A 15,482-nucleotide genomic window follows, 5' to 3' on the forward strand; every position below is an offset into this window, starting at 1 on the left:
TATTAAAAAACTGAATAATCGACTAAATGACGACAGTTTGTGTTTTTATTCCAAAAGCTTTTATTTTACCGGAGCAGCTACAGGATCTTCTTCTTCTTCTAGTTGACAAAAAATAAATAAAATGATGCTGTTGCTACGGTAACCAGCTCATCTTCAGGTGAGTTCACACAAAAATAGATTCATTACAAAAATAAGATTTAAGTTTAAACGAGAGAAACAGTCCCGATGATGATAAGCCCCGCCCACTGAGCAGTGAGCATCCAATCACAGTCCGGCGTTTTACAGAGTCTTTACCTCACTGAGTGTCTTCAGAGATCTGATATCTGATCGATTGATTACTCACTGATTCATTTAGTTTCAGTTAAATGTTGAACGTTTGTTGTAAAAGCTCAAAGTGAGTCTTAAAAATGAAGAAGAAAACCTTCAGAGGAGGATTTTGGGCAGAAATCAGCTTCACATAGAAGAACTTCAGCTTTTTATTCTTACTTAGCCAATTTTTTCCATTAATTAATGCTGAAAAAAAATTGAAAAACTTCATTTAACTTTGATAATTTGAGCAGAATTAACGCTTTTTATTTAATTTTTCTGACAGCGTTTAATTAAATTCTAAAATTATTTTAACATTTAACGGTTTCCTGAGCAGAATTTTTGCAAAAATCTTTAAAATATTTTGTGTTTTGAGGAATTATTGTTGAGAAAAGTAAAAATTTCAATTTTAGTTTGCTTTGAAGCCATCTGAACATGTTTTCTAGTTGTGCTTTAGTCGAATTTTAGGACATAAATTAGCTTCACAGAGCAGAATTGTAGTTTTTTATGTTTTACTTGAAATAACTAATTAATGCTGCAAAAACAAATTTAAAACCTTAATTTAACCTTTGGATTTTCATTTTTACAGGGAGAACTGTCACATCCTAAATCTTGAAACTTGTATTTTTCTGCAAACTTGAGCAGAATTAAAGCTTTTTGTTTCTTTTTCTGACAACGATAAACCAAATTAGCCTTAAATTAAATATCAGCTGTTTCCTGTTGGGTTTAAAAAAATGACCACAGAAGAAGAAAATGTTGTGAAACATTTCTTGATAATTATTTCAGGTAAAAGTTTGTATTCTGACCTCGTAGCTGCAGTTTTCATCTTTATTTTGGCGGCAAATGGTTAATCTTCTAGTCATAACGGCAAAAAAAAAAAAAAAAACACTTTTGGGCTTTGCCAAAAGAGGAGTAGCTTTTTATAAAGTGAATTAATTAAAATAAATGTCATATTTTTTGAGATTTTAAACATTTTGGAAGTTTTTCAGTTTCCTCTGAAGCTCATTTCTGCCAGAATCTGTGTTTTTCTTCTCCATTTTCAGCTCAGAGTCGTTTTTACGTCCAGTTTGCGTGACAGACGGTTTTACAGTCTCCTCCGTTGCCGTGGTAACAGAGTCAGGCCTTGGCGTCTCCTCCGTTGCCGTGGTAACAGAGTCAGGCCTTGGTGTCTCCTCCGTTGCTGTGGTAACAGAGTCAGGCCTTGGCATCTCCTCCGTTGCCATGATAACAGAGTCAGGCCTTGGCATCTCCTCCGTTGCCATGATAACAGAGTCAGGCCTTGGCATCTCCTCCGTTGCCATGGTAACAGAGTCAGGCCTTGGCGTCGAGCATCTCCAGCAGCAGCTTGTGCAGCGCCACACGTCGGCCTCGATGCAGCCGCAGGAAGTTCTGCACGGCTCGGTCGGCTGTCTGTCTCAGCAGTGGGAGGCTCATGAGGATCCGGCCGGCCCGGTTCTGGTCCCGCCGTGTCGCCTCCAGATCCTGCAGGGCCTCGTGGAGTCCGTCCTGGAACCTCTGCACCGAGTCTGGACAGTCCACCGGGTCGGCATCTGACGGACGAACGGACACGTTAGTGAGGAACTAAGTTGTAGAAAAGAATCTGAGGATTATTAAATTAAAAAACTCTATTTAATTATTCAGTAAAAACACAAAAAACTCTGATGGAGATTCTTAAATCTGAGAATTTGAGGGTTTTTGGGAACTGAAAAAAACAAAAACATTTTTAAAAAACAAATGATTGATTTTTCTGCTTTAATGTGACCAAACTTCATTTATGACAAAGAAAATCTGAAAATTCTCACATTAAAGAACCGATAATTATCAGTCTGCTGCTCTGAGACCTGATCTTTGATTAGAAGATGAATCGATTGGTTTGCCTGTAAACATGTTTGCAGCTAAAATGAAGGTCAAGGTCAGACGTCAGACGCTTTGTCTTCTCTTGTGTCCAGTATTGATGTTCAGCAGCAGAAAGTTAACAGGTTATTGATCCGCAGCATCTATCAATACAGTTTATTGATCCGAGGCTCAGACAGTGAGACTCTGACCAGACCTCAGCATCCCAGCATGCTTTGCTTCCACTCGGCTGCTATTGATCAACTGCTGAAGCTACATTTAGCATCGTTAGCTCTCACTGCTAAACCTGCTGTTAATAGGGACAGTGAACTCACCACGAGCTAACTCAAGTCTCTCTGTGACCAAACAAGATGAGACTGGAACATCTCTGTGTCTCTTCATGGATGTCTCTAGTCTCCTAGGCTCTCTATGTGGTCATTTCAAGTCTTTTTGTGGTTACTGGAGACCCAGAGAGACTTGAGATGACCACAAGAAGACATAAAAAAGACTTGAAACAACTACAAATCAACTGGAAATGATGTCAAGGAGACTCGATGTGAACAGAAAGAGTTAACAAAAGACTTGTCTCCATCTGGACTCTCTTTATGTTGACTTGTAGTTGCCACATGTCTCTTTGTGGTCCTCTCGAGTCTCTGTTTCTGTGTTACGGTATCAAGTCTGTTTGTGGTTACTTAAGACACTCGAGAAGACCACAAACAGAACTGAGAACTTGAGGAGGGAGAGATTCAAAAAAGACACAAAAAATCTTAAGATGACCAGAAAGACACACGAGGCAACCAGAAGGAGACTTTAAAAGACATCAAACAAATAAACTCAAGACGGAGACTTGAGATGACCAGAAAGAGTCATAAAGGACTTGTCTCTGTCTTGATTCTCCTAAGGTTCACCTCAGTTATTTGTTTTCATCTTTAGTCTGTTTGTGTCACTTTTTGGTTGTCTGAAGTCCCTTCGTGGTCATCTGAAGTGTCTTTAGAGTCGCCCAAAGTCTCTTCAGGGTTATCTCAAGTCTATGCCTCTCTGTTGTTGTGTCTGACTCAAGATGATGACCAAGAGTCACAAAGAGACTTGTCTCTGTCTAGAGTCTCTTAAAGTTTGCTTCAAGTCTTGTGGTCATCTCAAGGTTGTCTCAGTTCTCCTTGTCTCTCTTTGTGGTAGTTTCGAGTTGTTACGTAGTTATCTCAAGTCCCTTTGTAGCCATCTCAAGTCTGTTCTATTCAAGACACTCGAGACAACACAGAGAGACTTGTAATGACAAGAAAGGGGATTCAAGATGACCGCAAAGAGACAAGAGATGACCACAAGGTGACACTAAAAGACTTGTCTATATCTGGAGTCTATTTGCGTTCACCTCAAGTGGTCATAGAATCTTGGGGATTGTCTGTAACAGTGAACTAATCACATGTTAACTGAGTTTTCCTACTGACACTAAACTAGCCACATGCTAATTGTTAGCATACCAGAGTTAGCTAGCGCCATGGCCTTCAGCGTCACCACCTCCTCAGGACTCAGCTTCATCGCCTCGTATTTAGCCGTCAGGTGACGCAGCGCTTCGTACAAGTCGGCCAATCCAGTGGCTCGACATTGAGCCTCGTCCAGCCGCAGGTTCCCGGCAAACACAAGCTCCTCCCCTGGCGCCCCCTGAGAGCGCCAGGCCACGCCCACCAGCAGCGCCTCCATCCAGCCACTCTGCAGTAGCGACATCTGGTCGACCAATGAGAGTCCAGAGAAACCTGGCGGAGGCAGAGAGATGATGGAGTTGTAACAATATGAAGATAAATATTGATCATCTTTGTGAATCCCAAGTCTTCTTGTGTCTCCTTGTGGTAGTCTCAGGTCACCACAAGAGACTCAAGACAACACAAGAAGATACAAAAGACTTTTTTGTTGTCTTGAGTCTCTGTGGCTATTTTGTGCGTCTGCTGTTGTCTCGAGTGACCAAAAAGACACTCAAAACATACACAAAGAGACTCGAGACCACAACAAACAAACTTGTCTCAAGTTTCTTTGTGTTTGCCTAAAGTCTCCTCGGGTTGACTTGTGGTCGTCTTAAGTCTTTTTGTGGTAATCTCAAATTATGGTTGTCCTGAGTCTCTTTGTTGTTTATAGTCCCTTCAGGGTCACGTTGAGTCACTGTGGGGTATCTCAAGTGTCTTTGTTTTCATCTTCAGTTTCTTTGTGACCACTCGAGACAAGAGACAGGAGACAGGAGTTCAGACTAAGACTTGTGTTGTTTGTGGTTGCCTTGGATCTCTTTGTGTCTCCTCATGGTTCCATTCTAAAAAGAGACACAAGACAACTACATGACCTGTAGGAGACTTGACATGACCACAAATGGAGTTAAGATCACAACACAGAGTTACGAAAAGAATAGTCTCTGTCTGGCATCTTTGAGTTTGCCTTCAGCCTCTTTGTATTCCTGGTGTCATCTTGTGGTTGCCACAAGTCTTCCTGTCTCTCTTTGTTGTAGTCTTGTCATCCCCCTTTGTTTTCATCTCTAGTTTCTTTGGAGTCATCTTGAGCTGATGTCTCCTGTCATATGAACTCAAGACACTCAAACCTAAAGAAACATCAAGGGGCTCTACAACAAGATAGACACTCAGAGCAACCACATGTGACAAAGAAAATTGTCTAGAGTATCTTTGTGGTTGTCAGAAGTCTTTTGGTGTCTCTCTTTAGTTCTCTCGAGTCTCTTGCCCTGAGTTTGTTACAACTCTGTCTTTCAGTCTGTCCCACAATCTGGATCCTGGACCTGCCGCATCGCTGTGTTCAGTACCTGGGATCTGTTTGGCCCATCCAATCAGAACCAGCAGCTCCCGGTTCAGGAGGTCACAGAGGGTCAGCAGGGTCCTCAGGCTGCTGTCATTGCTCGAGTCGTCCTGATTGGCGGCCAGGGGGGCGGGCTCTGTGAGCAGCAGGTGGGAGACCACCTTGTTTCCTGAGAGACAACAGACACCGACTGTTATTTTGTTTTTAAACTTTAAATAAAGTTTGACCAGTCGAACAGGTGGACTCACTGCTGACTGGGTGGCTGTACGGGCTTTTACTGTAGAAGTTCAGTCCACTCTCCACCCGCCTCTTGTACTTCTGCCGACCTCCTCTGACTCGGTCCATACGAACACCTGTAACACACCAGACCTGTTAGCTTTAACCTGAGGTGCCGCTGCAAAGGCTCATGGGATGTTTTTCTGGCAGACCGACTTACCTTCCCTCATCATCCCAGCCTGAAGACACTTCTGGAAGCGACAGGCCTGACAGGCTTTCCTCCTCCGTTTGGTGATCTCGCACTCGTTCATCACCGGGCAGCTGTACTCGATGTTGCCTAGGTAACCAGGAAACAGGAAGTACGTCATCGCTCAGCAGTCAGGGACGTTTTTAACAGCAACAACATTTTCTGTTGGTGCAACGTTTAAAATTTAAAGTTTCAAGTGTGAATATTTATTTGTGGAGACTTGAGACGACTCGAACCTTCCCTAAAGAGAATAAAGATGGACCACAAAAGGGACTTGAGATAACCACATGGAGACCGCAAAGAGTTTTGACGCATTCCAAAGAGAAAGGAACCAACCACAAAGGGACTCGAGACACAGGGAGACACCAAAAACACTTGAGACTAGAAATGATCACAGAGGCGCTCTAGATGATCCAAGTGTGACTTGAAATGAACACAGAGACATTTTAAGTCTCTCTGGGGTGGTTTTGAATCTCTTTCTGGTCACCTTCAGTCTCTTTGGGTCATTTTGAGTGTCTTTGTGACTACCGCAAGTCAGTTTGTGGCTGTCTTGAGTCTCTTTGTTGTTTCTTCAAGTCCCTCCGTGGCTGACTTGTGTCTGTGTGGCCATCTTGAGTCTCTGGGGTTGTTTCAAGTCTGTGTAGTAGTACAGAGCCTCTTTGTGTCTCCTTAGTAGTGTCTTCAGTCATTTTCTGGTCATTTTTTGTCTCTTACAACTCATGGTTGTCTCAAGTCTCTTTCTGGTCTTTTTGAGTCTCATTGTGGTAGTCCCAAGTCTCTGTGTCTCCTTAGTCTTGAGTCACTTTTTGGTCATTTCGAGTCTCTTTACGACTCGTTATGGTTGTCTCAAGTCTCTTTGTGGTTATCTTGAGTGTTTTCTTGTGACTTTCTTGGGATTTTGAGTCACTCTTCATAGTTGCCTCAAGTCTGTCTGACATCTCAAGTCTCATTGTGTCTCCTTATGACTGTCTTGGGTCACTTTCTGCTCATATTTATGACTCAAGTCATTTTTTAGTCTTCTTGAGTTTGTGACTCTCTGAGGTCATCTCAAGTGTCTTTAGGGTCTTTAAACAGGTTGTTGTCTCTCTCATGCTAAATAAGCCATTAAGCGTCTGGTGAATTTCAGATTTAAATGTTATTGTTTGTGATTTAAATGCATGATATCTGCTTGTTTTTACTGATTTAGGTGGTTTCATGTTGCTCCTGCTGCCGTCTGACTGTTTCCTCGTCATCATCCTGTTAATTCTCACAGTAATCTATAGTCTGTCCGACAAGTGTTTATTGGGCTTCAGCAGTCTGTTAACTGGATATTGACGAGCGGCGACTGGATCAGATGGAAACTCTGGAAGCTGCTGTTCAGCTTGTTGTTTTATTCTGAGAATCTGCTCGTCTCTGAAGGTTTTTAGAGAACCTCAGGTGAACGTTCAGAAAACCACCTGAGGTTTACAGGAATCGTCTGCAGCTCGTCAGATTCTCATCTTTCTGTCAGAGACACGGATCAATAGTCGACCAATCAATCGCCAATTAGCTGTCTGAAGTAAGCCGTTAGCAGCCGACAGCTTCACACGCTAATCAATGAAGACAGCGCTGATTATTGATCAGCTCCAATTCTTCATTCACCCACTAAGCACAGCAGAAAATTAAATACATCTCTGTTTACGTCTTCTAGTCACTGCTTTAGATTAACTCTGAGTTACAAAATAAATCATTTAGTTCAAGTTTCATCCGTTTTACTCTAAGTTTTTCTGTTTTAATCCTTTAAATGGTGACTGATTAAAGTCTAACTCTGTTTTAAATGTGGTATAAATAAAGTTTTAGTTGAGGAGTCTGAATGCAGCTGATGTTATTGTTTTAACATTAATATTGAGGATATCTGTACATGGAAATCAAGACTTTGAAGCTCCTTTTTTGGATGGTTTCCGTTTATTTACTGTCGTTTTGTGTCTCTTTACTGTCATTTCATTGGTTTTTGGCCAGTTTCAGTCTATTTGTGAACATTTTGCGTGTCTTTGTGGTCGTTTTGTGTCAAATTGTTGTATTTTTAAATCTCTTAACTGTCATTTTTGACCCTATTGTTGTTGAGAATCTTTATGTGGTGACTTGTGTCTCTTTGTGGTCATTTTGTGCATCTTTTTTGTCATCTCAGTTTCTTTTTTGTCATTTTATGTCTCTGTCGGTTTTTGACCAATTTTAGTCTATTTGTGGACATTTTGTGCGTCTTTGTTGTGGTTTTATGTCATTTTATTGATTTTTGGCCAATTGAAGTGTGTTTGTGATTGTTCTGTGCCTAATTGTTGTATCTTTATGTCCCTACTATTGTTTTAAAGCTTTGTGTGGGGATTTTTATGTCTCTTTGTGGCCATTTTGTGTGTCTTTATGGTCGTTTTTAAACCCTTTTTGGTCGTTTTGTGTCTCTTTACTGTCATTTTATTGTTTTTTGGCCAGTTTAAGTGTCTTTGTGGACATTATGTGTGTCTTTGTGGTTGTTTTGTGTCAAACTGTTGTATTTTTAAGTCTTTTTTTAATGTCATTTTTGTTCCTATTATTATTTTGAATCTTTGTTTCATGACTTTGTCTCTTTGTTGTCATTTTGTACGTCTTTATTGTTGTTTTGTCTCTGCTTAGTCATTTTGAGTTTCTTCTGATTGATTTTTTGTGTCTTTTATTGCATCTCCCTGTTTTATAATTACATATTTTGTTATTTCTAAATGAAACTAAACACAAAACTGCTTCTAAAGGCCTTTAGTAAGAAGCTCAATTTCAGATTTTTTATAGACTTAAACCTCTGCAGCAGCTGTTGGTCACTTGAAGCATTGATTATTGGTTTATTTAATTAAGGAGCTACTGAAGCATGGTTTATAAAACAGCAGAAACATGTCATTTCCTCATTCTCACACACTGAGGTTGCATTTAATCAACAGGAAGCTGCTGCTCTGACCTTGGATGGTTCTCTTGAAGAACGCCTTGCAGGCTTCACAGGACGCCACTCCGTAGTGAAAACCCGAGGCAAAGTCTCCACAAACCAAACACAACCTCTTAGGACCAGCAGCAGCCATCGGGGTCAGATAATCGCCTCTGAGGATGGAGTCCACCTGCAGGGAGACGACACAAACGGTTAGTGTGGTCGCTTTCTGAGTCTCTGCGGTTGTTTTCAGTCTTTTTATCACTACTTTGTGTTGGTTTGTGATTGTTTTCTCTGTCTTTCTGGTCGTTTTGTGTCTTTTTACTGTTGTTTTGAGTCTCTTTGCATTTGTTTTCTGTCATCCTGCTATCATTTAGTGTCTATTGTTGGTTATTCTAAGTGATTTTGTCTCCATTTTTATTGTCTTCACTACTAGTTTGTGTCTCTTTACCATCATTGTGTCTCTTTTTGGTTGTTCTAGGTGATTTTGTTGCCATTTTTATTGTCTTCACTATTAGTTTGTGTCTCTTTTTGGTTGTTCTAGGTGATTTCGTCGACATTTTTAGAGTCTTCACTGGTGGTTTGTGTCATTTTACTGTCTAAAGGTCTATTTTTGGTTATTCAAAGTGTTTTTGTCTCCATTTTTATTGTCCTCACTATTAGTTTGTGTGTCTCTCTACCATCATTTTTTCTCTTTTTGGTTGTTCTAAGTGATTTTGTCGCCATTTTTAGAGTCTTCACTGGTGATTTGTGTCATTTTACTGTCTAAAGGTCTATTTTTGGTTATTCAAAGTGTTTTTGTCTCCATTTTTAGTGTCTTTACTGTTGGCTTGTGACACTTTTCCATCATTTTGTCTCTTTTAATTTATTCTAGGTGTTTTTCTTGCCATTTTATTATCATCTAATGTCTGTTTTTGGTTATTCTAGATGTTTTTTTCACCATTTTTAGTCTCTCACCATCATTTTGTCTCTTTTTGGTTAATCTAGGTGTTTTTTCATCAACTTTTCCAATGTGTTTACTCTGTGCGTTGCTATCATCTAAATGTCGATTTTTGGTCATTCTGGATGTTTTTGTCACCATTTTTAGTGTCTTAATGTTGGTTTATGTCATTGTTCTGTCATCTAGAGTATCTTTGTGGTTGTTTTTAGGTTTGTAGCCGTTTGTTTTTAGACTCTTTGTGGTCTTTTTTGTATCATTTCGTGTCTTTTTTACAGTGATTCTGTCTGTATCATTGTTTTAAGTCATTATGTGGTCACTTTGTAGGCTTTTAAGTGTCTTCACTCTTATTTCAAGTGTCTTTGTAGTTGTTTTGTGTCCGTTTGTGATTGTTTCTACCATCTTTTTATCTCTTTTTGGTCATTCTAGATGTTTTTGTTGTCATTTTCAATGTCTTTCCTCGTTGTTTGTGGTATTTTACTATCATCTACTGTCTATTTGTGGTTGTTTGTGAACATTTTGAAGCTTTTAACTGTTGTTTTGTGCCTCTTTACTGTCATTGTGTCAGTTTTTTTGGTTGTGCTGAGTCTCTTTGTGGTCATGTTTTTGAGTTTTTAGTGTCGTTTTGTGTCTCCGTTGAGTTGTTTTGAGGCTTAACTGTCTCTTTGGTGTCTCTTTACTGTCATCTACTTTCTTTTTGGTTCTTCTGTGTCTCTTTATCGTCATCTTATCTCGTTTTTAGTCTCTTTCTGGTCATATTTGTGTTCATTTACTATTATTTTGTGTCTCTTGTTGGTTGTTTTGTGTCTATTTATTGGTTTTTGGACAGTTTTAGTCTACTTGTGGACATTTTGTGTCTCTTTGTGGTTGTTTTGTGTCTATTTTTCGTATTCCTAACTCTTTTTATTGTCATTTTTGTCCCTTCTGTTGGAAATCAAAGTCCTTCACCTGAGCTGAGAAGGAATCCGTCACAGAGAAACAGGCCGAAGCGTCCGACACCGAAGCTCCTCCGATGCTGCTGCTGGATCCGGTGGGAGAATCCCGACCTGGAGCTCCACAGAGGAGGCGGTAGGAGGAAGAGGAGGAGGAGGAAGAGGAGGCCGGGCTGGGCAGGAGGAAGGCCGGAGGAGACGGACTGAGAGCCGAGGAGTCGAGGGGGAAGCCAGGACTGAGGGGGGACGACTGGAGGAGGGAGGCGGGAGACGGAGCTTCATCAGTGGGGGAGGAAGAGGAGGAGGAGGAGTCCAGGAGGCTGAAGAGGAGGAATAAAGTACAGCTCAGTCACATTTAACTCTGTAATTAAAAAAAAAACACTAATACAAATATAAAGCACAGCTCAGTCAATTGACTTAAATGTTTTATCTTGTTTATTTTGCACAATAACAAAACTTAATTTTTCAACATTTTTTCAGTAGAGTGAATTTAAATAAACATTTGTGGATTTACTTATTATTATTATTATTATTATTATTATTATTATTTTGTTATTATTATTATTTTATTAATTTTATTATTATTATTATTATTCTTTTATTATTTTTATTTTATTATTATTATTATATTAATAAAATAATAATAATAATTTTATTATTATTATTATTACTATTATTATGTCTTCACAGGATCTGTTTAAACAAATGCTCAATAACAGGTAAAATTTATATTTTACTCAAAGTGTGAATCTCACTGCATATTTGTGGACTTTAATCACATTTTAATGACAAAACTAAGAAAACATCATAAAAATGCACATTAATAAACACATTTAATGTTTAAGTGTGAAACTGACTAAATATTTGTGGATTTTATCACATTTTACTTCCAATAATACAATAAAACCACAAAATATAAATGATGTCAAATAATAAACACTTAATTTATTAAAGTGTTGATTTAATTAAATGTGTTTATTTACATGCAGCATCATCTATGAAGATGTATTTTTATATTATTTAGAGCATTTATTTCTTTAGTAAAAGTAAAACATGATTAAAAAGCAAAAATATTTAGTTAAATTTAGACCAATCAATAAAGTTTAAACTTAATTTATTAATTAAAATGACATATTTTAGAGTAAAAATGTGATTAAAGTCCACAATAAATAACTGAATAATAATTAGATTTTCTTTTTCTTTAAGATGTAAATTGGATTATTTTTAAATTTCATTTTAGATCATTTTTGTTCATTTGTGCGATTTTTATACATTTATTTATCTTTTTAATGACTGAGTTTGTGTTAATAAATACTTTTATACACATTTACACAGTTTAATAAATCATTTTTACAACATTTAAGTGTTGATTTATAGGTTTTCCTTTGAAATTTTAATATTTTTCCACTTTAAGCTTTAATTTTTGCTCCTGTGTTGCTGTTTAAAACATTTTTTTGCTCTAAAATGTGAAATTCTGACCTTAAACTGGACTTTAAAAGAATAAATGTGAGAATAAACGATGCTAAACTCACCGCTGTGGACTGAGGAAGTGATAGTCGCCGCTCAGACAGAAATCCTTCAGCTCCATCATCAAAAACAAACAAACAAACAAACAAATAAACAGCTGCTTCCACGGTGCGTTCACCGACTCCTGTAAAAATCAGATTTCTTGGGGTGCTTCAGGGTCCAACAAGAAGTCAGGAAACCTCCCTGTCAGCTGCAGAGCAACATCTGAGGCTCTGAGGAGCTTCAGCCTCATTTATCTGGGAGGGAGTGGGGCCTCCAGGGGTCAGCCAATCAGGAGGCAGCATCCTGGGGAGGGGGCGTGGCCTCTGATCATCTCTATTGATTGGTCGGTGACAGAAGTAGGCCAACGAAGCTCAAAGTCAAACTGCTGCACTTTCACGATCAATGAGGAGAAAAAAACACGAGTAATTAATAATTATAAAAGAGAGAAATAATAACACTAAATAATAATAATAAATAAATTACGAAAACAATAATAATCAATAACGAAACATTTAATAAAAATAAAAAGAGAAAAATAATAAAATAATAATATTAATTCAACAATATATAACTGTTAAAATAATAACAGTAATAAATGATAATATAATAATAGTAATAATAACCAAACATTAAGTAAAAGTAATGATTAAACAATAAATAATAATAAAAACAATAGAAAAAATAAAATTAATAAATAATTAAACAATTAAAAATATTAGTAATAAATATATAGTAATAGTAATAAATTACTAATAATAGATCATTAAACAATAGTAATATTGACAAAAAATAAATAATTATAATTTAAAGTATTAATGATAAATATATAATATAATAAAATATATTTAATGTGAAGTTGTACATTAGTTTTATTATTTCACAGATAAACTGTGATTAATGTGCACAAACATTTAGTAAAATTCACAATTTTCTGAAATAAGGTAGAAATTTAAAAGAAATTTGTTCATTATTTCTTATAACATCTCTTTTTCAGCAAATGTTGTGTTTTTTATGTTTTCATATTATTTTCTTCATTTGAGGGTTAAAATTATTTTTAATAAAATAAAATAAAAATTAAATAATTTGTTATTGTACATTTGTTTTAACATATCCTATGAATACATAATAATAACAGTAGTAATAATAATATTTGTGGAGCATTTCTGAAAAGCCTGAAGTTAGAGGAGTACAGAGACTAAAACATTAGGACAGAAGACAAAGATAAATGGGAAAAGTAATAATAAAATCAATAAAAATGAGTGTGAAATTGTGTGTTTGTGTGAGCAGGTGATGAACCGCAGCTCAAGGGTCACGATTCAGCCTTAAAACTGATCAATAAGACGTAAAATTCACTTTAAACTTCAGAACGGAGCTGCTTTCAGACAATAAACCTTCTAATTACGACTCACTGCCTCAGAATTACAAGAAAACTTTGTTTACAGTTTAACTGCAGCTGAACACAAAAGGTTTAACTGGGATTTTTCATTCATTTACTGTTATTTTACAGGTTTTCCCTGTTTTGATACAGATAATGTTTAGTAAAACCACAGAAAATAAGGATTTATTTACATGTTAACCATAAAAACATAATTACAAATTAAGAAGTGAAGAAAGATCAGGACTGGAACTGTTCCTGAAACAAGTCAAAGCTGCAAACCTGGATGTTAATTAATAAAAAGGTCACAGGACACATTTAAGGATCTTTGTACGCATTTAAGGATCTTTGTAGACATTTAAGGATCTTTGTAGAGATTTAATTCAATTCAATTCAATTCAATTCAATTTTATTTATATAGCGTCAATTACAGTCAAATCGTCTCAAGACGCTTTACAGAACCCATATGCCTGACCCCCAGAGCAGCCCAAAGGCGACAGTGGCAGGAAAACACCCTTTAAACAAGGAAGAAACCTCGAGCAGAACCCGGCTCTATATAGGGGGGACCCATCTGCCTGCTGGCCGGGGGGGTTAGAGGGACAGAGGAGGGCAAGGGGGAGGGATGGGAGAAGAGGGAGGGGTGGGAAAGCAAGGAAAACACAACACACATTTGGATACATGCATGACAGGATATGTGACACAGACAAAGTATAAGCTAACATTGAAAACTGACTCATAGTTTACTCTGATGATGTACGGCTCTGACATTAAACATACTCCATATATAGCTAGCAGTAAAATTCAAACAGTATGTAAGTTAGCATAACAGTATAGTGAAGGCGATGCAGAGTTGACTGGTGGAAAAAGGGAGCTGGAAGCAGAGGACTGGAGGAAGGTCAGCAGCAGCATCTTTGTACGTATTTAAGGTGCTTTTTAGACATTTAAGGATCTTTGTAAACATTCAAGGATCTTTGTAGATATTTATGGATCTTTGTACATATTTAAAGATCTTTGCAGACATTTAAAGGTCTTTGTACATATTTAAGGATCTTTGTAGACATTTAAGGATCTTTGTAGACATTTAAGGATCTATGTACGCATTTAAGGATCTTTTTTAGACATTTAAGGATCTCTGTATGAATTTAAGGATCTTTGTAGACATTTAAGGATCTTTGTACATATTTAAGGATCTTTTTTAGACATTTAAGGATCTCTGTATGAATTTAAGGATCTTTGTAGATATTTAAGGATCTTTGTACGTATTTAAGGACCTTTGTACATATTTAAGGATCTTTGTAGACATTTAAGGATCTCTGTAGACATTTAAGGACCTTTTTACGTATTTAAGGATCTTTGTAGACCTTTAGGGATCTTTTTAGACATTGAAGGATCTTTGTACGCATTTAAGGATCTTTGTAGACATTTAAGGATCTTTGTACGTATTTAAGGACCTTTGTACGTATTTAAGGATCTTTGTAGATATTTAAGGATCTTTGTAGACATTTAAGGACCTTTTTACGTATTTAAGGATCTTTGTAGACCTTTAGGGATCTTTTTAGCCATTGAAGGATCTTTGTATGCATTTAAGGATCTTTGTAGACATTGAAGGATCTTTGTACACATTTAAGGATCTTTTTAAGCATTTAAGGATCTTTGTACATGTTTAAGGATCTTTGTAGACATTTAAGGATCTTTGTACACATTTAAGGATCTTTGTACGCATTTAAGGATATTTGTACACATTTAAGGATCTTTGTACGCATTTAAGGATCTTTGTACACATTTAAGGATATTTGTACACATTTAAGGATCTTTTTACGCATTTAAGGATCTTTGTACGAATTTAAGGATCTTTGTACGCATTTAAGGATCTTTGCACATATTTAAGGATCTTTGTAGACATTTCCGGATTTTGTACGTACGTTCACAAACTTTAATACAGATGAACCGAAGCACAAATTTTGAAGACATTTGCAGATTCCGGTTTGCGTTGACAAATCTCACTACGGACACCCACATTGAGATACAAACACACCATTATAGACATTTACAGATAGTTTTGCTACAATAATACATCCATACACACTACTGAGTTTGTCAAATCTAAGCTGAACAAATGCAAATTTAAATGTAGTTTTCATCGCGTTTAACTTTGAGCTCTGCAGGCTTCGGTTTGTGGATCAAGGTTGATGAGTCCTAATCTGTCGCTCAGACGCTCAGATCAGCCTCACCTACATCTGCTGTTTCATAAGAGCTGCATAACCTGTCTGTCTGTCTCTTATTAAACTGTCTGTCTATCTGCTATTAACCTGTTTCATTGTGAGATGAACCTCTGTGGAAGTTCTGACCACTAGAACTGCCTCTGCAGAACCTCTTTTAGTGAACTAATTCACATTTTCACATGTTTGCGTTAAATTCTCTCCACAAAAAGCAGAGCA

The 15,482-nt window shown here is 37.2% G+C and overlaps 1 protein-coding gene across 1 annotated transcript; it reads right to left on the bottom strand.

Annotated features, from left to right (window-relative positions):
* Positions 1 to 36: 36 nt before the first annotated feature.
* On the bottom strand, positions 37 to 8,491 carry esrrd (estrogen-related receptor delta). The gene is made up of 6 exons (XM_051958027.1): positions 8,328 to 8,491; positions 5,363 to 5,479; positions 5,175 to 5,279; positions 4,934 to 5,095; positions 3,618 to 3,890; positions 37 to 1,856 (listed from the first exon to the last, which is right to left on the bottom strand). Exons 1-6 carry the CDS (start codon positions 8,443 to 8,445, stop codon positions 1,618 to 1,620), a joined length of 1,014 nt encoding a protein of 337 aa, XP_051813987.1. The 5' UTR covers positions 8,446 to 8,491; the 3' UTR covers positions 37 to 1,617.
* Between the last annotated feature and the right edge of the window lie 6,991 nt (positions 8,492 to 15,482).

This window comes from Acanthochromis polyacanthus, chromosome 13 (assembly GCF_021347895.1).
Source record: "Acanthochromis polyacanthus isolate Apoly-LR-REF ecotype Palm Island chromosome 13, KAUST_Apoly_ChrSc, whole genome shotgun sequence".
Taxonomy (NCBI): domain Eukaryota; kingdom Metazoa; phylum Chordata; class Actinopteri; family Pomacentridae; genus Acanthochromis; species Acanthochromis polyacanthus.